This window comes from Oryctolagus cuniculus, chromosome 2 (assembly GCF_964237555.1).
Source record: "Oryctolagus cuniculus chromosome 2, mOryCun1.1, whole genome shotgun sequence".
Classification (NCBI taxonomy): Eukaryota; Metazoa; Chordata; class Mammalia; order Lagomorpha; family Leporidae; genus Oryctolagus; species Oryctolagus cuniculus.
The window spans coordinates 40,785,701-40,809,123 of NC_091433.1; the positions used below are offsets into that span (position 1 = coordinate 40,785,701).

At 41.7% G+C, this 23,423-nt stretch overlaps 1 protein-coding gene and 1 non-coding gene across 7 annotated transcripts in view; both read right to left on the bottom strand.

Annotated features, from left to right (window-relative positions):
- Positions 1-23,423, bottom strand: part of CORIN (corin, serine peptidase) — a 322,793-nt gene that overhangs the window by 46,869 nt on the left and 252,501 nt on the right. For all 6 annotated transcript variants that reach the window (XM_008248589.4, XM_070068193.1, XM_008248573.4 and 3 more), the window contains 4 exons: positions 20,319-20,550; positions 18,426-18,571; positions 17,488-17,595; positions 3,747-3,860 (listed from right to left, as the gene is read on the bottom strand). In XM_008248589.4, the coding sequence (XP_008246811.2) occupies positions 3,747-3,860; positions 17,488-17,595; positions 18,426-18,571; positions 20,319-20,550 (600 nt within the window). The remainder of the gene's footprint in view (positions 1-3,746; positions 3,861-17,487; positions 17,596-18,425; positions 18,572-20,318; positions 20,551-23,423) is intronic.
- LOC127490456 (small nucleolar RNA SNORA51) lies at positions 2,501-2,633 on the bottom strand. Its single transcript, XR_007918405.1, has one exon. It is a non-coding gene; the product is annotated as a small nucleolar RNA SNORA51 (small nucleolar RNA).

The window sequence follows — 23,423 nt, forward strand, 5'->3', positions numbered from 1 at the left end:
AGACTGAAACATTTGGAAAGTGTGACTACACGGGCAGTAAGAGGAGAGAAGGAAGAAACTGCTTGGTAGCTTGTGGGGAGCAACCGGACTAGACTGAGTTACTGGAATTAAGACTTATTCTATGCATCTGCTCTCCCACAATATGGCGCTGGGAGAGAAGTAAACAGCTTCCGCACAGCTGCCTCCAGTTCAACTAATAAACTGTAGGACTTGCTATTGATTGGAGGAGAGCAGCGTACTCGGCGTGTGGGCAGCCGAGTTGGGATTGGCGGAGGAGGACTATAAAGGAGGAGAGAGACGGCATGCACCAGGAACATCTAAGGGGAACATCTAGCTGAAGGAACACCTGTGCAGCCCCCGAGAAGAGCCGGCCGGCGGTGTGCCGCTCCCCTGCGGAAGTGGGGAATGTGGCCAGGGGGAACTGCCCTTCCACGGAGGTGGAAGGGATAGTAGCCAACCCGGGAAGAACCAGCAGCAAACCCGGGGAGGGCCAAGCAGACGAAAGAACAGCGCAGGGTCCTGTGTCGTTCCTCCACGAAGAGGGGGAGCGACATAATGGTGCCGTGACTCGGATATGAAGCCTAGGCAGGGCTTAGTGTCGTTCCTCCACGAAGAGGGGGAGCGACAGTAGCTGAGGCCTCCACACAGGTACTAAGGCAGAACAACAGAATGTGTGAAGACTCAGTTCCTGTGGCCACACTCCCAAACAGCATTTCAATAGATTTAGCATTTCCAAAGGACTGGAGCTTGGTTCCTATAGCAGCAGAAATACCAAGAATCAGAGGACAGGGTTAAAATCTGTATGAGCTGAGCAAAAAAGGTGAACAGACTGAAGCCACTATAGAAAATAAACAAGCTCTATTAGGCAGATAGTTTGCTTAAAAAAAAAAAAAAAACAGCAACAACAAAAACACACAAAAAAACTATTAAATGACTCTAGGAGTCACACTAATTTAAGTTTTTCAGAATTATGAGAAATCTTCTCAATTACCTACTTAGCATCTATTTCTTTTCCTCCTTTTTAAAGGAGATCTGATCTTGCTCAGCTTCAAACCCCACCCCTCCAACACACTCTGATCCCAGTTCCACTGGAAGATGCTGATTAATTTAAGCTGGACACAGCACCTTTCTGGATGATTAATTTTTTCTAAGTGCAGTTATTAGTGCAGGATCCAAGATCAGGGCCTTTGCCTATAGCTTTGTGGGTTGTGCTTCACAGGTTAGTTCCTGTCCAAATTCTGCTGGCCAGGCCAGGTGCCCTACAGAGGCATGGGGGCAACTGGAGAGAATGTCATCTTTTTCTAATTGGCTTTCTCTGCATGGTGCTGCATTTTGCAATTCAGCTGTTTGCACAAAACCGTCTTTCCTAATCTATACCAAGGCTCCTGACTGTACACTGGCCCTCAACCAAAGTTGACCTGAGTAAATGAGTTAATAATGGTCCAGAGATGAGGACTGGATATGATCAAGGCAGCCTGGTGGCCCAGGTGCCCTCAGCAGTTATCTTTGTACTGTGCTAGGAGACAGTTCAAGGTCAAGTTGAAAGAGAAACACAAAAGTTGTGAACTCCCACAGTCTCAAGAATCTACCCTGCTCTTGACTTTTTTTTTTTTTTTTTTTGACAGGCAGAGTGGACAATGAGAGAGAGAGAGAGAAAGGTCTTCCTTTTTCTGTTGGTTTACCCCCCAATGGCCACTGCGGCCAGTGCACCACGCTGATCCGATGGCAGGAGCCAGGTACTTCTCCTGGTCTCCCATGGGGTGCAGGGCCCAAGCGCTTGGGCCATCCTCCACTGCACTCCCTGGCCACAGCAGAGAGCTGGCCTAGAAGAGGGGCAACCGGGACAGAATCCGGCGCCCCGACCGGGACTAGAACCCAGTGTGCCGGCGCCACAGGTGGAGGATTAGCCTATTGAACTGCTGTGCCGGCTCTCTTGACTTCTTTACATGATAATAAAAGACATATCTGATATATAAATCAGATAATAAATGTCTTCATTGTGAGTTGGGATTTCTGTCACTTATAGGTGAAGCATCTTAGAGACAAAGTTTTTTTTGTTTTGTTTTTGTTTTAAAGGTAATGGTGATTATTGAGAAAATATAGATTTTTTTTAAAAATTTAATGATCCCACTGCCCAGAGGTCACAGTTATAAACTTTATATTACAGTCTTCTGACATTTTTCCTATGTGGATATATGTACTTTCAAAGCATAGGACAAAACTGCATGTATTATTGTATATCTTATTTTATTCAATTGATTACATATAGTGGACCCAGGAGAATTTAGTGTAATTTTATTTTGAAGTTTGCATATTATTTCACCTAATCATTATACTTCATCTTTCTTAGTTTTGGATACTTGGGGTGTTTTCATTTGGCACAAATAATGCTAGAACATACGACCATGTATATATTTTAAACAGTTGAGTATATTCATGGCATATATATTTACAGGTGCAGTTCTGGTCAAAAGTTCAGAATATTTCAAAAAATATTTTTCCATGTCCCCCCATTCACAATAGGGACAAAGCATGAGGCCTGAGATGAGGTATATACGAGGAGGGTATAGTCTGCCTCCTTTTGCTATTCAGTCAGTGCAAGAACACAGCCTTGTGATAAGCATCAGGATGACAAACATTTTAAAAAATATTATGTATTTGAAAGCCACAGTGATACACACACACACACACACACACACAGTGGAAGGCAGAGAAAAAGGTATTTCATCTACTGGTTCATCCCCTAAATCCTCTAAACACCTGCAATAGCTAGAGCTAGGCCAGGTTCCCCAATCCAGTTCTCCCACGTGGGCAGCAGGAATCTAACAGTGAGGTGATCAATGCTGCCTGCCAGGGATATCAGCAGAATGCTGGATCAGAAGCAGAGGTGGGACTCCATCCCAGGCACTCAGATATTGGACGCAGACATTCTAACCAGTGGCTTAACCTGCTGTGCCAAAATGCCTACCCAAAAACTAAGAGCTTCTGATGGCTGGCACCTTGGCTCAATAGGCTAATCCTCCTCCTGCGGCACCAGCACACCGGGTTCTAGTCCTGGTTGGGGCGCTGGATTCTGTCCCGGTTGCCCCTCTTCCAGGCCAGCTCTCTGCTGTGGCCCGGGAGTACAGTGGAGGATGGCCCAAGTGCTTGGGCCCTGCACCCCATTGGAGACCAGGAGAAGCACCTGGCTCCTGCCATCGGATCAGCGTGGTGCACTGGCCGCGGCGGCCATTGGAGGGTGAACCAACGGCAAAGGAAGACCTTTCTCCCTGTCTCTTTCTCACTGTCCACTCTGCCTGTCAAAAAAAAAAAAAAAGCTTCTGATACACATTTACAAATTTTCCTGCATGTTTTCCAGGGAAGAGGTATATTGTTTTTAAAACAAAAATGTTGGGGGCTGGCGCTGTGGCACAGCAGGTTAAAGCCCTGGCCTGAAATGCCGGCATCCCATATAGGCACTGGTTCGAGTCCCAGCTGCTCCTCTTCCGATCCAGCTCTCTGCTACGGCCTGGATAGCAGTAGAAGATGGCCCAAGTCCTTGGGCCCCTGCACCCATGTGGGAGACCCAGAAGAAGTTCCTGGCTCCTGGCTTTGGATCGGCACAGCTCCAGCTGTAGCAGACATCTGGGGAGTGAACCAGTGGATGGAGGACCTCTCTGTCTCTACCTCTCTCTGTAACTCTTTCAAATAAAAATAAAATAAGTCTTAAAAAAATGTTGGGTTGACACATGCCAAAAAGCACTTACAGCAGTTTTTTTCATCCATATTATCAGGACAGTCTGGGAACCCATCACAGACCAATGTGTGCTTCAAACACTGTTTATCGGATGGACATTCCCAAAGGTCTCTTTCTTTACAACCTGGAGGCAGAAGGAAAGGTTATTTGCAATGGATGTGGTGCTGAAAATAATGATGAATTTGGTCAAGCTGTAGAGTCAGAATCAAAATGGAGTGAGTGTGGCTAAAAGCTAATTGCAGATCTTTTGCTTCTGTACATATTAGCTTTGCTTGCTAATGGCTAAGGGTGTATGTTGTAAAACTATGCGGGCCCAAATTCCCAGGAACTAGGTTGACAGAAATGTGTCCTTCACTGTTATCCTACAACCAAATCTTCAATCTGTTATTGGGTTTGTTATTGTTAACTGTTATCTTACAACCATATTCTGGTTTTCTTTTTATTGTTTACTGCATACCAGGGGTTTGGTTCAAAATTTGAGCCCTAGTGGACAGAATAGTATAAAAAGCTGTGTAACTCGATGTTGGGGGCCGTATTCTGGTAAGCAGTGTAGGTCCTGATCGGTGGCTGGTCCCAATCAGTTGCCTTACTTCTCATTTGTCTCTCATTTGCTTCTCATTTTCAATAAAATTCATGTGTGACTGTCACTGGTTTTTGTAATATTCCATTTTAGCTGATGAGTGGATCCAACAAAGCTAGAGAGAAAATTACAACACAAAGGAATGAGTTCCTTTTTCTTAAGTTTTGACTCCTGTACAGCATAGATAATGTAATTTTGAAAGTAGAAACATACTATGCAACTGATAAATGATTAAGAACCAGAATCTACAAAGAGATCAAGAAACTCAACAACAACAAAACAAACAACCCACTTAAGAGATGGGCCAAGGGCCTAAACTACTTTTCAAAAGAGCAAATCCAAATGGCCAACAGACACACGAAAAAATGTTCAGGATGACTAGCTGTCAGGGAAACGCAAACAAACCAAAACCACAGTGACGTTTCATCTCACCCTGGTTAGAATGGCTTTCATACAGTAATCAACTAACAAATGCTGGCGAGGATGTAGGGAAAAATGCACACTAATCCACTGTTGGTGGGAATGCAATATGGTAAAGACACTATGGAAGACAGTTTGGAGATACCTCAGAAATCTGAATATAGTCCTACCATACAACCCAGCCATCCCACTCCTCGTAATCTACCCAAGGGAAATTAAATTGGCAAATTAAAGAGCTATCTGCACCTCCATGTTTATTGCAGCTCAATTCACAATAGCTAAAACATAGAATCAACCTAAATGTCCATCAATAGAAGACTGGATAATTAAATTATGTGATATGTGCTCTATGGAGTACTACTACACAGTGATTTAAAAAAATGAAATCCCATCATTTGCAACAAAATGGAGGAATCTGGAGAACATATTGAGTGAAATAAGACAGTCCCATATGTTCTCCCTGATCTGTGACAACTAACTGAGCACCTAAAAGGAAACCTGTACAAGTGAAATTGACTCTATGAGAAGCAATGATGTGATCGATCAACCCTTGTCCCGACTGTCCAGAAACAGCTCATTATTTTATTCTTTTTACTATTTTCTTTTTCTACTTAATACCATTGATTAAATTCTTAACAGAGAATTATTCTTAGAGGTTTAAATCCAATTGAAAATTGATCCCTGTAAAAAGTAAGAGTGGGAATAAGAGAGGGAGAAGATGTACAGTTTGGCACACATTTCCACAGACTTACCCCTAAGGGTAAAGCTAAAAACTTGCCATGGGACTCCAAATCCCACTAAGTTGGCAGGTACTAATACCATTTTACTACTTAAAGTGATCATTTTAAGTGTATAACTGATCATAAAGACAGGATTAAGTGCCAAAGGGATCACATAAATAATACCAAGTGTCTGCTAATAACAATAGATAGAATTAAAAAAGGAGAAAATGATCCAACATGGGAAGCAGGCCACACAGCAGACTCATAGAATGACAAACACCCTAAACAGCACTCTGGCCTCAGATCAGCCTTCAAGGCATTCAGATCTGGCCAAAAAGCCCATGAGAGCATTTCAGGCATGGAAAGCCAAGGCACTGTGGCAAAAAATGATCTAAATGAAAGATCTCTGTGAGTGAAATCCCAGTGGAAAGAAGGGACAATCAAAGGAGGAGGTACTTTTTCTGCAGGGAAGAGAGAACTTCCACTTTTCTTATATCCTATCTAAATAATGTCTGCGTTTGTGGACTCAAGAGGCTTCCATAGCTGTGACAAGCACATGACAAGAGCCTCAGGTGATCACTGATGTCATAAATAAGAGTGTCAATTGTTAAAACAACAGGAGTCACTGTGCACTTGCTCCACATGTAGGACTTCTGTCCTTAATGAGTTATCCTATGAGAATTAATGGTAAAACTCATCTTCAAACAGTACTTTACACTTTGTGTGTCTGTGTGGATGCAAACTGTTGAAATCTTTACTTAGTATAGAGTTGATCTTCTGAATATAAAGATAATAAAAAATGAATCTTAATGAAGAATGAGATGGAAGAGAGAGTGGAAGGTAGGACAGGAGTGGGGGTGTGAGGGCAGGTATGGGGGGAAAGAACCGCTATATTCCAAAAGCTGTACCTGTGAAATTTATATTAAATAAAAGCTTTCTACAAAAAAAAAGTAGAAATGTACAATCTCTCTCTGCTCCTAACAGATTCAAGTGACACATGGGAAATGGGAAACAAAATGAAAAAAGTAACTATACATGAACATGCATATTTAGCTGTTTCTTTTGCTTTTCAAATCAATTTGCCAACACATAGGCCTATCTATAAAATGATGAGTTATGTTTTTAGGCAAAAATGCCAAAGCCAAGGAATCTATGTGCAGACTATATTAAAATGTAAGTTCCATCAACAAACTAATCGGCTGTCTGCATGTGTAGTCAAACATATGCCATATGTCTCCTATGCCAATATCTCCTATGCCAATATCTACCATGTTTACAAAGCCAGTTACGAAAGCCATTACTTTAAGGTAAGCGAAGATCTAAGGCTGGAAATTTTATCAGTTAACATGAGAAACATAATTCGCACAAGATGAGGGCAATAAGTCCATAATCTGAACTGCAATTGTACTATGAACTAGCAAGCACCAGTGAAGATCTTTAAATGACATGCGATGGAATTGCAGCGCATTTTGAATGCCCACGAAAGCCTGCCTAGAGTCATAGGTGTTTTGTCTGTCACTCTACTCAGATCTCTGCCCTCCCCAGGCTGTGAAGTGCATGAGGCAGAGACCACATGGTGTTCACTTTGAGTTGCCTTCAATCCCCTGCCTAGAATAGTAGCATACAGGTTGCCAGCCTTCAATATGTGTGTATTTTAAATAGAACTGCATTTCATGGAAGGAGAAAAAAAAGTAAAATTAAAAAAAACTGGTTCCTAAAAGATCATTTGTTTTAAGATGGATGAAATGCAAAACAGTAACCAAATAATAAGTTTCTTTTTTTTTTTTTTTTTAATTTTTGACAGGCAGAGTGGACAGTGAGAGAGAGAGACAGAGAGAGAAAGGTCTTCCTTTGCCGTTGGTTCACCCTCCAATGGCCGCCGCTGCAGCCGGCGCACCGCGCTGATCCGATGGCAGGAGCCAGGATCCAGGTGCTTTTCCTGGTCTCCCATGGGGTGCAGGGCCCAAGCACCTGGGCCATCCTCCACTGCACTCCCTGGCCATAGCAGAGAGCTGGCCTGGAAGAGGGGCAACCGGGACAGAATCCGGCGCCCCAACCGGGACTAGAACCCGGTGTGCCGGCGCCACAAGGTGGAGGATTAGCCTATTGAGCCACGGCGCCGGCCCAATAAGTTTCTTTTAAAAATGTTATTTTTCATTCGCCCTTTTACAAAAGATTCAGAGAACTTTTGTAGAGAATTGACTGAGGCTTCCTGGAATCCCTTCTGAGAAAAAAAATTTCAAGATTCTTGTTGAAAACAATTATTGAAATAAATCACCAAAAAAAAGTTTTGTTAGTAGCTAAGATTCGATTTAGAGCATTCACCAGGAAAAGACAAGAAATAAATAGTGAGAGCTCTTCATTTGCAATGCTCTCAGGCCCAGGTACATCTCTTCCAGGAAGTCACCTCAAGATCACTTGCAGTTTTCAGCTTGCAGAAAATACAGATGTCATCCAGAACATTCTGACATCGACAGTCTGGAGGTTTGAGAAGGATCTGGAAATCTCCCCCGGGACTAAGCTCCCACCAAGTGATGTAATCCATTCAGTCCACCAGACAGCAAAGGACGCCACGAAGGAGGCTCAGCATCCACGGTGCCTACCCAGCCCCAGGGCTGCCTCTCTCACCACAAAGCACACTAGCAGAGGATGAAAAAAGCTTCAGGAGTTTTGATTCACAAGCTGCCTTTCCTGAATGTACAGAGGTGCTCATGGGCACTTGGTCTGAGCTAATCAGAGCCCAGAGAAATAGATCTTCTGGGCATAAAGCCTTGTGAACTGCATGCTCACTAACAGTAATGCTGATAATAAGATAGCAGTGATTCTCAGATGTGTGCTTACTCCAATTTTTGCAAACACTTTGTGAAGCAGGCTTGCCTGCCAGTGGTAGGCCCATCTTTACTGCAGCCATCAGGGGTGGGCATTTGGGGCAGCACTTAAGCCATCATTTGGAACACCCACATCAGAATGCTGGTTCAAGTCCCAACTTCACTTCCAATCCAGCTTCCTGCTAATGCACACCTGGGGAGGCAGCCGATGATGGCTCAGGTAAGCATCCATTAGTATTTGATTCCCTGCCACCCACATGAGAGATTTGGATTAAGTTCTGGGTTCCTCACTTCAGCTCAGCTCATCCTCAGCTACTGCGACAGTTTAGAGAGTAAACCAGTGGATAGCACTGGAAATCTGTGTTTCTTCCCTCTCCCTCTTCCTTTCAAATAAATGAAAACAATCCTTTGTATTTCAGTGGTGTTGGTTGTAATGTCTCCTTCTTCATCTCTAATTTTGAGTTTTTTTTCTTCATTAATCTAGCTAAATGTTTGTCTACTCAAAAACCCAGATTTTTGTTGATATTTTTTATTTTTTATATTCATTTATTACTGTGCTGATCCTTATTATTTCTCACCTCTTGCTGATATGAGGTTTGGTTTGTCCTTTTTTAAGATTTATTTACTTGAAAGTCAGAGTTAAACAGAGAAGGAGAGGCAGAGAGAGAGACAGAGAGAGGGAGAGGGAGAGAGAAAGGGAGAGAGAGAGAGAGGGAGGAAGGGAGGGAGAGAGGGAGGTCTCCCATCCACTGGTTCACTCCCCAGTTAGCCGCAACAGTCAGAGCTGTGCTGATCTGAAGCCAGGAGCCAGGAGCTTCTTCCGGGTCTCCCACGTGGGCATGGGCTCAAGGACTTGGACCATCTTCTACTGCTTTCCCAGGCCACAGCAGAGAGCTGGATCAGAAGTGGAGCAGCCGGATCTCGAACCGGCACCCATATGGGACGCTGGTACTACAGGCGGCGGCTTCACTCACTACACCACAGCACCGGCCCCTGTCCTTGTTTTCTTAAATCTTCAAGATGCAGCAATAGATCATTTATTTGAGACATTTCTCTTTTGTTTTATGTAAGCATTTAATGCTATAAACTTCCCTGTTAATACTGCTTTTGCTGTATCTCACAGGTTTTGAAATGTTGTGTTTTCATTTATTTCAAGAAAATTTTTTATTTTAATTTCTTCAATGGCCCATTGATCATTCAGTGCGTGTTGTTTAATTTCCATGTGTTTGCGAATGTTCTAGTACTTTTCTTGCTGATTTCTAGTTTTATTCCTTTGTGGTAAGAAGATACATGGGATGATTTTAATCTTTTTGAATTCACTGAGACTTGATTTGTGGCCTATTTGTGGTCTATCCTAGAAAATGTTCCATGGGCTGATGAGAAGAATGCACATGCTGTAGCTGTTGGGTGAAATGCCCTGTAAATGCCTGTTAGGTCCATTTGCTCAATAACATGCTTCAACGCTTACGGATCTTTATTGATTTTACATCTGGATGATCTGTCCATTGATGACAGTGTGGTGTTGAAGTCACCCATTAGTACTGCATTGGAGTCTCTCTCTTGAGGTCTAATAGTATTTGATGTGTGTGTGTATCTGGCTGGTTTTGTGTTGGGAGTATATATATTTATGACTTTTATCTTTTTGCTGAACTTGGTTCTTTTATCAAAATATAATAGTTCATCTTTGTTTCTTTTTATAGTTCTTCATTTAAAGTCTATTATCTGATACGATAGCTATTTCTGCTGGTTGTTGGTTTCCATTTGCCTGGTTTATATTTTTCCAACCCTTCACTTTTATCCTATGTGCTGTCTGTATTTGTGAAATGAGTTTCTTGTAGGCAGCATATAATAGGGTCTTGGTTTTTTATCCATTCAGCCATCCTAAATCTTTTAGCTGGGGAAGTTCATCTATTTACATTCAAGGTTAGCATTGAAAGGTAAGAACTAACACCTGTCATTTTGTTGGTTACTGATTCTACCTGCTCTGTTAGTAAATTTGATGGTGTCCTGTGTTTTCATGATGTTTACTTCCAATGCAGGATTCCCTTCAGAATTTCAGAAGTCTGGTCTGGTGGTGGTGGATTCAGTTTTTGCTTATCTGGGAAATACCTTATTTCTCCTTCACTTCTAAAGGATAGATTCTCTGGATATAATATCCTTGGTCAGAAGTTTTCTTCTTTTAAGACCTTGAATTTATAATCCCACTCTCTTCTGGCCTGTAGGGTTTCTGCTGAGAAGTCTGCTGTGAGTCTTCTTTGCTTTCCTTGGGGCCGGCACTGTGGTATAGCAGGTTATGCCTCTGCCTGCAGCACTAGCATCCCATATGGGCGCCAGTTCAAGTCCTGGCTGCCCAGCTTCCAATTCAGCTCCTTGCTAATGACCTGGGAAAGCAGTGGAAGATGGCCCAAGTGCTTGGGTCCCTGCACCCATGGGAGAGACCTGGAAGAAGCTCCTCCCTCCAGGCTTTGGATCATCCCAGCCTCAGCCACTGCAGCCATCTGGGGAGTGAACCAGTGGATGGAAGATCTAACTCTGCCTCTCAAATAAATAAATAGATCCTTTAAAAAATTGGTTTTCCTTTATATGTGCCTTCATGCTCTTCTCTTACTCTGTTTAGAAGCCTCTCCTTGTCCTTGACAATTTTAATACAATATGCCTCGGAGAAGATCTTTTTAAGTGAAAATAAATAAAATTCAAAAATTAAACTAGAGTATCTGTTTTTCTGGGGGTGGGGGAGAGAAAAAGAAAAAATCTGTCAATGTCAATATAAGTAAAGAGAGCAAATCACCTTAATACACTTGCTTCTTGTTCTGCATGGTGCTGTTCACCTGATATGCAGAAAAACTGTCAGAAAAACTGTCCCACCCTCCAGGTGGGGCTGCTCACAGGAAGGAGGATACAAGGTAAACCTGGGTTGGCAGCTGGCAGAAGCTGAAACAGCTCAGATTCAGCCATCCCAGGCCAACGTCTACCCCAGGAAGCATGTCAATGTGACATGAGAGTGGAACACAGAAGCTGTTGCAGCCAGAGCCTGGTGTAACAGGTGTGAAAACCCTGCTAGTGTGCAAAACTCTTGGCTAACGCATGGCCGCACAGCAACCACAATGCAGGCCCTGCCTCCCCACTGGACACTGTCAGGGTAGCAACACCAGCCCAGGTCATCCTCAGGAGTCCCAAAGGCGTCCCATCTCCTGAGTCGCTGCCCCATTTTAGGGGAGCCGTCCTCACAGAGCCTCCTCCACAGGTGGGAAGGGCAGGCTCAGGGAACAGAAAGGGCACTGAACTACAGGCCAGGACCTCCACATGGCTGCAGTCCTACAGATGTAAGTGTTAATCCACGTCTCAAGGATGAGATACTCACGCCTGCTCTCTGTGATACTGTGTGAGTGATTACTTCCCTCAGCCTCTGCTCTGCACAAGACATGCCAGCTTGCTCTTCTCTGCCATATATAATGGCCAGAAATAAGACTCAGACCAGACTCCTTCCCTCAAGGGAGATGCCTGGGGTGAACGCGAGATTGCATCCTGGATTTCCGATCACCATTGTGGGGGTATTCTAGCTGATCGGCTTCTGAGGGTTCAGTGTGGCAGGCCATAAGCATTCCACACTGTGGGAGACAACATGGGTGTTCTCTGCATTTTGTAAGTGGGGACCACAGAAGTTCAGTGAAGGTCACAAAAAAAGTCACAAAGCCTCTAGGTGCTGAGACTGGATTTAAATCCAAATCTTCATCTATTAGATCATTCTGTAACTGCCCAAGATACCACATAAGACAGTGGAACATTCAGCCAACTAGTGTAACACTTGGAGGAAGAACACTTCTCTAGGTACAGGGAAAAATTAAACCTTACTGAGGGGTCCAAGGCCAGTCCTGAACAGGCATCCTGCAAGCACAGTTAGGGGTGCCACATGTATGGATGAAGGACTTTCCCTCCTCTGCCAGCCACAGAGCAAAGAGTGGTTTTTCCACGAGCAGAGATGTACAGACATGAAGTTGAGTACTCCGTGTGCCAAGAAAGCCAGTTAGCCCTTTCTGTGAGATCAGTTATACAACACTACCAAAGAGTCCAAGTAGATAGAGAAGCTATACAAATTCTATGAGAGTTCAAAAGGCTAGAAAAAGTGCTTTCAGAACAGGTCATCAAAGAAGGAGGTACCTTTCTCTGAAGGGAGGAGAGAACTTCTGCACTGACTACGACCTTGTCTAAATATGATCAGAGTCGGTGAACTCAGGGGGCTTCCATAGCCTTGGCAGCTCATGACAAGAGCGTAGGGTGATTACTGATGCCATAAACAAGAGTGTCAATTTGTTAACAACAGGAGTCACTGTGCACTTACTCCTCATGTAGGATCTCTGTCCTTAATGTGCTGTACATTGCGATTTAATGCTATAACTAGTACTCAAACAGTATTTTTCACTTTGTGTTTCTATGTGGGTGCAAACTGTTGAAATCTTTACTTAATATATACTAAACTGATATTCTGTATATAAAGAGAATTGAAAATGAATCTTGATGTGAATGGAAGGGGAGAGAGAGCGGGAAAGGGGAGGGTTGTGGGTGGGAGGGAAGTCATCGGGGGGAAGCCATTGTAATCTATAAGCTGTACTTTGGAAATATATATTCATTAAATAAAAGTTAAAAAAATAACAAATAATAAGAAAAAAAGACCAAACCAAAAAAAGAAAGAAAGAAAGAAAAAACATGATAGTAGATCTCTTTCGTGCTTCTATTAAACAAAATGCTGGAAGATTAAAAAAAAAAAAGAAAAAAGAAAAAGTGCTTTCAAAAATTAAAATCTATCTGTAAAGTCTACAAATATGAGTCCCAGCTTTGGATACATCTTACATATGGGGATTTTGACTCTGAGAAATGGGTCAGGTTTTGTTTAAAGGTTTTATTTTATATGAGTCTAAGAAGAGACTAAAGATATTTGACAAAGTGATCCTGAATTTCAAGGCACTTACTGACAGCCATTCATTGCATCTTTCTCCTATGGTCTCTGCTCTTTTACAGAGAAAAGTGGTCCATTAGTAATTATGATGCCTGTGTTCGTGTAATAAAAGATTTTCTATTTGACAATACCTATAAAGACCCAGTTTCAGCTGTGTTCTTACGTAACCTCCCCACTGAGAAAGTGCTGATGGCATCAGACCCAGGTATTACCCGCTCTTATAGCCCAAATAAACCTGGCAAAAGCTATCCCCAATCTCATACATTCAAATCTATAGGATGAAAGAAAAAATAAAAAAATACAATCCCATTGTTATTTTCCTTAAGACTTCTCTTTAATGTTTTTCCTAGTGATCTCCTCCCTCCCTTTTTTCCCAAATTTTAAAATTTCTATAAGGTGAACAAATTTCATGTATTTTTTTTTAATTTGGGTCATGTGTTTTATATATACAGATTTAGGAGCAAAGTGGTACTTCCCACCCTACCTTCTCTCCTGCCCATGCTTACACCCTCCCTCCTTCCTTTCTTATTCTTTTAAAAAAACTTTTAATTTTTTTTTTTTATTTATTTTTTTGACAGGCAGAGTGGACAGTGAGAGAGAGAGAGACAGAGAGAAAGGTCTTCCTTTGCCGTTGGTTCACCCTCCAATGGCCGCCGCGGCCGGCGCGCTGCAGCCGGCGCACCGCGCTGATCCGATGGCAGGAGCCAGGAGCCAGGTGCTTTTCCTGGTCTCCCATGGGGTGCAGGGCCCAAGCACCTGGGCCATCCTCCACTGCACTCCCTGGCCACAGCAGAGAGCTGGCCTGGAAGAGGGGCAACCGGGACAGAATCCGGCGCCCCAACCGGGACTAGAACCCGGTGTGCCGGCGCCGCTAGGCGGAGGATTAGCCTAGTGAGCCGCGGCGCCGGCCTAAAAAAACTTTTACAGTGACATATTTTCAGTTTATTTTATAATCATAAGCTTTTCCCAAAACTGTGCCTAGTTCTCCACTGCTTGGTTATTAATACTTGGAAAATGTTTTGTTGAAAATAAACTCATTTTTATCATGCTAATCTCGTTCTATTGGTTTTATAGACAGTTCCACCTGTCTATGTTTCAATACTGTCAAGTCATCAGCCCTGAAAACTGTGAAGTATTTCTGTACTGATCAGTGCTGACTGCTAATCATTCTGTTAGGTTCCATTCCATGAATCAGTTTTGGAATAAGGTGTCCAGGTTTGCATAATTCTTCCAAGCACTTATTGAAAACACTTCAAATACTGCCACGATTTTCATTACATGACAAAGCAATTTCAACAACAAAAATTCGCCATGGCGGTCAGAAACATTTATGAACAATATTGCTCACTGCTAAAATCTAATGCATACATTTTAAAAGTGTGTTTATAAAGTTAGTGCTGTGATTATCATGCTTTTCATGCTACTATGAAAGTATCACGGAAACACTAAGTTAATTGCTACTACTTCAATTATTTTATAACTGAATTAAGTATCTTCTATAGAGGAAAACCCAATAATGCTATTAGTTCTGGCAGAACTTCAGATTCATCAGAGTGAATAGTTAATCATCACATTATTTCGGAAGCCCAAGAATTTAGACGTCTTCAGTGCCACAATGGACAGGCTAAATCATAAAGTATTGCTGGAGCAGGTGTTTGCATTACGAGATGGTATGCCTATGCACACATGAAAACAGACAAACAGCAAGGAGGCAAAGTAGAAACTAGATGTTTTCATAATAGTGTTCTGTTGGGCCTTCATCAACATAGCTCCATTATTTGATTGTAAGTAGTATGTCCTCCAGAACACTGGGCAAGCCATTCAACTACATGCCTATGTTCCCAAGAGGAACCTATATAAAATTTCTGCTATCAGTCGCTCCAGAAAACTTAATGAAAGTTTTCTCAAAACTTACGTGTTGGAACAATTTGATATAACTCCAAATGTAATAATTCTCTACCTACTTTTAATTAATTTTTTGTTAGCTGGAGCTTTAAATTGTGCTGTCAAAATTTTAAGTGTTTTATAGAGATTAGACAAAAATTTATTCTGTCATTTTGATGTGGTTAAAGTATTGATGAAAATTCATTAGTTAACCAGAAACTTGGTATCTTAGGGTCATTTAAACTCATTCTCTGCTATCATACTTTGAATTTCTTTTTTTCTTGTAGATGAAAGTATATCAAAACATTAGTGGAAAATGGAATTAAAAGAAGCTTATTTTGGCATAAATTTTTTCGAAATCTATGCATGCTTGTTTATTCTAGAACTCAGACCTTTTAGCCTTAAAAAGGCTATTTTTTTTTCCAAAAAACTAAGCTTTTATATTTCACAAATATTTAGTCCCTTAAGGAAAATTTAGGTCTATCCATCCCAATAGAGTATCATACAGTATCTTTGAACCATGTAGGAAAATCCATTCAAAGCTGCAACTCAAAATAAAGTCACTATTAAATACACAAATCTAATACATTCTCAAGCGTATGTCAAATATCTTACAAGAAGTCTTCAAAAAGTTCATGGAAAATGTGACTAAAAAAATCTATGTGGTTTTCAAAAATTTTTTGCACAAAAATTATCTTTTTATTTTACTTTTTCATGAAATTTTTGACACGTTCTAAACTATAAGGACATTTAAGATGTTTCTCTTTCCTTACAGAAAGATCACAGATAAGCAAACAGTTGGTTCTCAAAACACTGTATGTTCTTCCGTAACAAGATTACTGCTATAGTCATTGTACCATCCTTCTGACAGCTGTAATTTTCCAGAAGATGCACTTGTCCATATTTATAGTAGCTGATAGGATTTCAGCTGATTGCTTGTGACATTTTGTCTAGACCAGAAGGGCAATGTCTACTCAGAAAATTCATTTTGGGGAGCAAGGCAATATTTCATATCTCAAAGGCCAAAAGGCTGAAATGATCTCAAAAGATGTATTGCCTTATATGCTTTCAATGAAAAAAAGTATCATTTTTGGTAGGAGAAGCTAAATAATCATAACCAAGCTATCCTGAGAGGCCCTTTGATCATCTTGCTTTATTCCAGAATATTGTTTATTAAAGTACATCATCTGTTTTCTATTCCCTGGCATATTCTGAAGTTACAAGTACAAAGGTTTGCAGGGAAATAAAATGGGAATTAGTTCCACTTAAATTACCATTGGCATTTCTGGCCTTTCCATTGGTGATTTTGGAACTCAACAGCAGAAATGTCAGAAAGAGTTTCATCCTTTGCCAACAAAGACAAAATAAGAGAGGGCACGCAAATGAATATCAATTAAATGTGGACACTGGAGCATGAACTCTGTGTATCTAGATGCCCATTTGGCAACACAGGATCCTATGGGAATGCACCATGACTCTGACTTTAAAATAGATAACAACTGCCTTAGAATTTAATTATAAAATAGTTGCTTACATTGTGAAGTGTTTTCCCCTTTAATTAAGTGTTTGAGCATATGAGAATACTTCAAAAGCTTCTGGCAAATGGAATTAAAAGGTAACTATTTTTGAACAAAAATTTTGTAATTCATAGTTTTTCATAATTATATTTCCATAAACTTTTTGAAGACCTGTAATAAGCATGGATGTCAAAAAATATATTGCACCAGGGCCAGCGCTGTGGTGCAGAGGGCTAATGCCATGGCCTGATGTGCTGGCATCCCATATGGACGCCGGTTCTAGTCCCGGCTGCTCCTCTTCTAATCCAGCTCTCTGCTATGGCCTGGGAAAGCAGTAGAAGATGGCCCAAGTCCTTGGGGCCCTGCATACATGTGGGAGACCTGGAAGAAGCTCCTGGCTCCTGGCTTCAGATCAGCACAGCTCCGGCTGTTGCGGCCATCTGGGGAGTGAACCATCGGACGGAAGACCTCTCTCTCTCTCTCTGCCTCTCCTCTCTCTGTGTAACTCTGACTTTCAAATAAATAAATAAATATTAAAAAATACATATATTGCACCAAATTAATTTATATTTTAATTCCATTTGCCATAAAGTCCTTGACGTACCCTTGTACATCATCAAAGTTACACAAAGACACATAATTTAAGGAAAATCAAGAGTTAACAGAAAAACAGCTTACCAGTTCATGCTTCCTGTTGATCTTAAGTGAATGAATTAGCATCAAATCTAGACATAAATGAATTAGCACTACTTACTTCCAGTGAACAGCATGCATTTTTTAACACAGTTCCTTATCCTAAACAGTTATTTCTGAACATTCGAGAAAAGTACCACCTTATATACATACCACAGTTTTCTTCATCACTGTCATCGTCACAATCAGCCTGGCCATCACATCTTCTGGAAGCCAGAACACACCGTCCCGAGCGGCATTTGAAGTGACTGGGGGAACATTCTGTTAAAAACAGCATTACCCTCAGTGAGTGAAAGACACAGAAATATCAGCAGATTTACCTGTTTCAGTATGAGATGCTCTCAGGGAGCTGTTATTGTGGCTAAGGACGGTCACGTGTGCAGCTGAAACAGCCAGCGTTTACTTGGCCTTCTCAGAATCAGTCTCAGTCTGCTGTCCAGCCTCTTTCCCCTTGGTCCCAGAAGCCATCTCTCCAGAGCACTGGTTTAGTGCCTATGTTCTCCACAGATTAATTATCACTACTAATAGACAACTGAGTGGTTGCCAGCGCCTGACACGCCTTGAGCAGTCCATGCGCCTGACTGCCCAGTTGCCCACAATGTGTCAAGATCAGTTCCAACTCCCAGTCTATCCGCCTGGTGGTCAGGTTCCTAACTCCAAGTCTTTACTTAACAACTCAGTGTTGCTAAGGCCTCTGCTTACTCTGCACCTGAAGCAACCACAGCCCAATGCTCACCATTGCATCCAGGACCACCAGGGTACTAGCACAGTCTACACATAAGGCTCTGTGAGTGATAAACGGTTAAAATGATAAATGCCTGCAATGCTAAACTCATCTGAGTTTGCTTTTACTCTCTGACCATTTCTTTATTTTAAAATGATGATAATGTCTAAAGGATGAACGTCAAATTCTTCAGTCTCATCAAACTCATTCACCTCTGCAATCTCATTGGCAATTAAATAGAACAACAACAAGAAAAGCAAACAATCTCCCTTCTCCACTCCCCTCACACCCCCTAAAAAGACTCCAAAAGGTGGCTGGCATGTTGCTACTTGTTATGTACCCCAAGGCGATTAGTTTAAATATTAACCTTCCACATCTTGATCGGGCATTAGGCAGGTTTGATTATCTGAATTTTCCTCTGGAAACTGACTGCAGTCTGTGTCTTCAGGCCACTGCAGGCCCACGATGCCAAGAAAAGACTCGCAACGTTCTTTGGAGTGCTCACACAGCGTTCTGTAGGAGCAAGAAAGACAAAACATTAGAAGCCGCAACAGCCACAGCCGAGACACCTGTTCCGAATGCACACAGGGTTTTAACTCCAGATAAGCGTGGGTCCGTGTGTATGCAGGGTGTGCACGTACAAATATATAGATTCATAAAGATGAGAAGGATCTTCACACAGAAAATATACCCTGACAATGCCCTTTCACTCAGAGCAACCTCACTGCAGAAAGAGAAATGGGGATCTTCCAGGAACAGAATTCTTTCTCCTCTTTGCTTTTCTCATTCTGTCTTCTGTCTTCCTGAACCAGTTAGCATATTATACTTGCAGTAAGATACAAGTTTTCAGGGTCAGTATCATGGCACATATTGAAGCACCACTTGCTACACTGACTCCAATAATGGAGCACAGGTTCAAGACCCAGCTGCTCTGCTTCTGATCCAGCTTCCTGCTAATTAGCCTAAGGAAGCAACAGAAGATGGTTCAAGTACTTGGGTCCATGCTGCCCATGTGGTAGACATGAATGGAATTCTTCGTTCTTGGCTTCAGTCTGACCCAGCCCCAGCCACTGCAACATCTGGAGAGTGAACCAGCAGATGGGAGATCTCTTTCTTTGCTTCTCCCTCTCTCACTGCCTTTCAAATGAATACATAAATCTTTAAAAACTTTGATAAAAAAAACTAAAAATTCACACTGATAGACATTAAAGATGAAATATATATAGATAAAATTTATTTAATTATCCAAAAGAAGTTCACCAAAATATTGACTGGGTAATGCTTCAGAATCAGTCTCACATTAGTCTTTTTAATCTGAAACTCAAGCCCTGAAATGATAAACTTAGCTAGCTGTATATTTGCACTTAGAGCAAATACTGCATTAGAAAAAATTTTATACAAATAATAAAATCAAATATAAGGATTTGTTAAAGGTTACTAACTGTAATCATCTCTGTCAGCAAAAGTGAGATAAGATTTAGAGATAACTTTTTAACATAAAATTGGTAGGTATATTAATAATTTATGACAATTTTTCACAATTATCACTACATAAGCCAACATTACATCTTACTCAATTTTGTATAATTTGTTCCGTTTCCTAGGACATTTGACATTTTATAGTTTCCTCACTATGGATGCTCTTACATTGCCAGTCATTTGAAATCCAGCACGTAATTTATTGTTTGCCCATCTGTCCACTCTATTAATATTATTGCTTTTTCTTAAAGCTCTAAGTGACTCCTGCTCCCAGCATATGGTTTCTATACTTATCACTCATATTTAGGCAGCACATCTGTATATGGCCCCCTGATGGAAAACAGTACCACAGAGCAGTGCACGCCTCTGTGGAAGTCATCTTTGTGTGGAAATTCCCTGACAACATCCTCTCTAACATGTGGCACAGAAGAGGGACTTGGCTACTAAGCACCTGTGTCTCTGTGCCATTCTTACAGCTGAATGGCCACAGGACTTGCCACAGATCAGAGAACTTTTACATCTAAGTACACTCAGTGAATCTCACAACTCAACCCAACTACCATTACTATCCTTTACGAACCAAGGCTGAGAGAGAGTAAGAAATTTGTCTTAAGGTTACTCATCAGCTTACTCAAATCTTTATCCTAGAACTCCTATTTCTTTACCTACTAAATAATCATTTGTTAAATACAATAAATATTTACTTCATCCAAACTCAACTAGGTCTTCATCCTCTTAGTTCTTCAAGATACGGATACTTTGGGGAGCCCCATCTTATTACCTGCAAGGGGGGATACGTTGGCCTGAATTCTCATCACATTTGGGTACCAAAATTGTGCAAGCAAAGAACATGAGGTATTTGTAGCAATTGGTTTGAACAAGTGCAGGGAAGAGAGAGGACTCCCAGCTGATTGATGCTTCCTTCTGAGTCCTGTGGCCAAGGTAATTTGGAAGATTTGTATAATTGTAGGGCAAATTCATGCAGAGCTCCAGCGTGATCGGTTCACATTGACCTAACCACAAAAACAAATACATATTTTTAAAATTTCACATGTGGAAACAACTTCTTTAAACTTTACAAACCATAAGTCTATTTTATTTTCTTTCATGAGAGTAATTAGGACTAGAATACAAGAAATATAACATTTTTCTATGTATAGATAAAACAGTTGGTTAATAAAGTGCAACCTCATTGCCTGTGACTTACCCATCAACCGAATCTCTGCTGCAATGAATTCTATCTCCCGGATGTACCCTATATTTTAAGAATTGTTTGTCTTTGTGCACCCTATCTGCTCTTCTCTTCTGCCTGTCACCTACTTGTAATCATCCCCTTAACTGGGGGCATGGTTCGAGCTGCCAGGTGCATGGAGCACCTGCTAGTGGCAGCAATCTCGTCTCAGCCTCCCCATCATGCTAATTCCTCCCTGGCACAGAAGACTCAGTCTAAGTACCTCTCCCAGGAAATCTTCTTGGCCAGTCTTCACACTCCTACACCCAGAACGAGGCTCCTCTGAATGCCATCGCAGCACAGTCATGCCCCATCATTTCCTCCATGTACTCTGCTTGTATGTGTTACTTACTTGCCTCTCCCACATCATTTTGAGATGTTTGAGAAATTAGTGTTACTTTTTCATCTCAGTGTACACTAGCATGGTTCCAGACTGAGGAAAATAACAGACAAAGAAAAATGCAAGGAACTTTCCTCAGCCTACTCATGTCCAAAAAATAATAGAGTCCCTGATACCGAAACATTTCATAATCTTGATAGCCAAAAAGACACTGGTGATGATAGCTATTTTATAATGCAAACTGGCCAGGAGAAAGTTCATCGTGGTCTATTTGTGCCATTCCAAGCCAATTCTTATGTTGAAACCCTAATCCCTGGTGTGTGGAGCCTTTAAGGGGTAATTAGGTTTAGATGAGGTCTAGAAGAAGGTAGAGGCGCCCCCTATGGGATCAGCATCCTTACAAGAGAGTCTAGGGCTCTCACTCTCTGCCATGTGAAGATGCTACAAATGGACAGCTGTCTGCAAAACAGGGAGTGAGCCCTCACCAGAAACCAAATCTGCCAGCACCTTGATCTTGGGCCTCCAGCATTTAGAATTATGAGAAATAAACGGTTATATTTAAGTCTCCCAGTCTGTGGCAGTCTGAACTTGCTAAGGCAGTGGTACTGATTGCAACGCTGGGAGCCCAAAGAGACGAGGGCAAACAGAAAGGACTTCCGAAGGCTTCTGCGGGTAAATGAGGCTTGGATAGGTTTGGGGGGCCTGTGGTAGAGGGGCTCAGTGTTTCCTCCTGGCTCACGGCAGATGCAACACATTTCCTGAGATCTGAGAGCAAAGCAAGCCAGTAGCTTGGTAAAACTGGCCAAAGCTGACTGAAGACTCCATGCCTTGTTAAGAGTAGTCCTTCAAATGAAACATTACTATGTGACTAAGAGATAGTATGCAAGCAAACCGATGAGAAATAAGGACTGAGGTAAAGCATTAAAACAGTTGAAACCACTTCTTAATTAGAACAACCGAAGGCTTCACAGGTATTATCTTTATAAGGAGCCCGACACTGGCCAGATGAAAAAGGTTATGTATGAAGTACAGAGTACAGGGTTGGGAGGAGAGGTGACAGAGGAAGCAGAAAGGGGATTCACTGCTTCAAGAGGAGTGTTACCTTTGCATCTCCCTAAAATTCATGTGGTGAAATTCTAACTCCCCATGTGATCACGTTAGGCAGTGGAGCCTTTGTGGGGATGGGGTGATTCTCTGCCCTCATGAATGGGATTCGTGCCCTTGTAAAGGGGACTCCAGAGGGTTCCCTGAATCCCCTTCTCCTATGTGAGGATATAAAGGTGTGCCATCTGCAAACCAGAGGACAGTTAACACCAGAACCTGACCATGCTGGAAACCGGGACTTTGAGCTCTGAAGAGGCCAGCGACATGGCACATGGGTTAAGCAGTTGTTGGCTCAAATACCAGTTTGAGTCCCAGCAGCCCTGCTTCAGATCCATTGCCTATGTGCCTAGAACGGCAGTCTGGCCCAGCCCCAGCTCTAGCCATTATGGCCATCTGGGGAGTGAACCAAAGGATGAAAGAATCATATTCTCATTCTTGCTCTCTGTTTTGCAAATCAGTAAATTTTTTAAAGAATCATGATAAATAACCTTTTGTTTATAGCCCCTTAAGCTATTTTAACTTGTTATAGAAGCCAAAATTAAAACAAGGAGTAAAATTTAAACATTTTTCAGATTTCAAACAAGGCATATTTCTCGTAAGAGCAAAAATAACACAAAGGGGCAGACGTGTGATGTAGCAGCTGAATTGTTACTTGGGATGCCCATATCCCGTATCAGAGTACCTGGATCAAGTCCCATCTACTCTGCTTCTGCATACCCTGGATGGCAGCAGGTGACAGCTCCAGTGTGCGAGTCCCTGCCACCCATGCGGGAAACCCAGATTGAGTCTGGGTCTCAGCCTGGCCCAGCCCTAGTAGTTGCAAACATCTGTGGGATGCAAACAGCATAGGGAAGATTTTTCTAATAAAGTGAAAAATAAATATCTTTAAAAATACAAAGATATATATAGATAAAATGCTAATTCTCTCTCTACTCCCCTTTCTCTCAGCTTTCCTCAAAGTCAGGTGAGGGTTTAAACCCATAAGAGTACCTCAAAACATTAATGGAAATGCAATTAAACGATGTTTATTTAGTGTGAAAAATTTTGAACTCAATGCATAATTTTTCATGGGACACATTTTCCATGAACTTTTTGAAGGTACTTTGTACAAATACACATTTAGACAGATCTGTGTTTGCTTTCAGCAAAGAATTATATAGTTGCTGTTTTCAGCTTTATGCCTTATTTACCATGACCCTCTTAGAATTCAG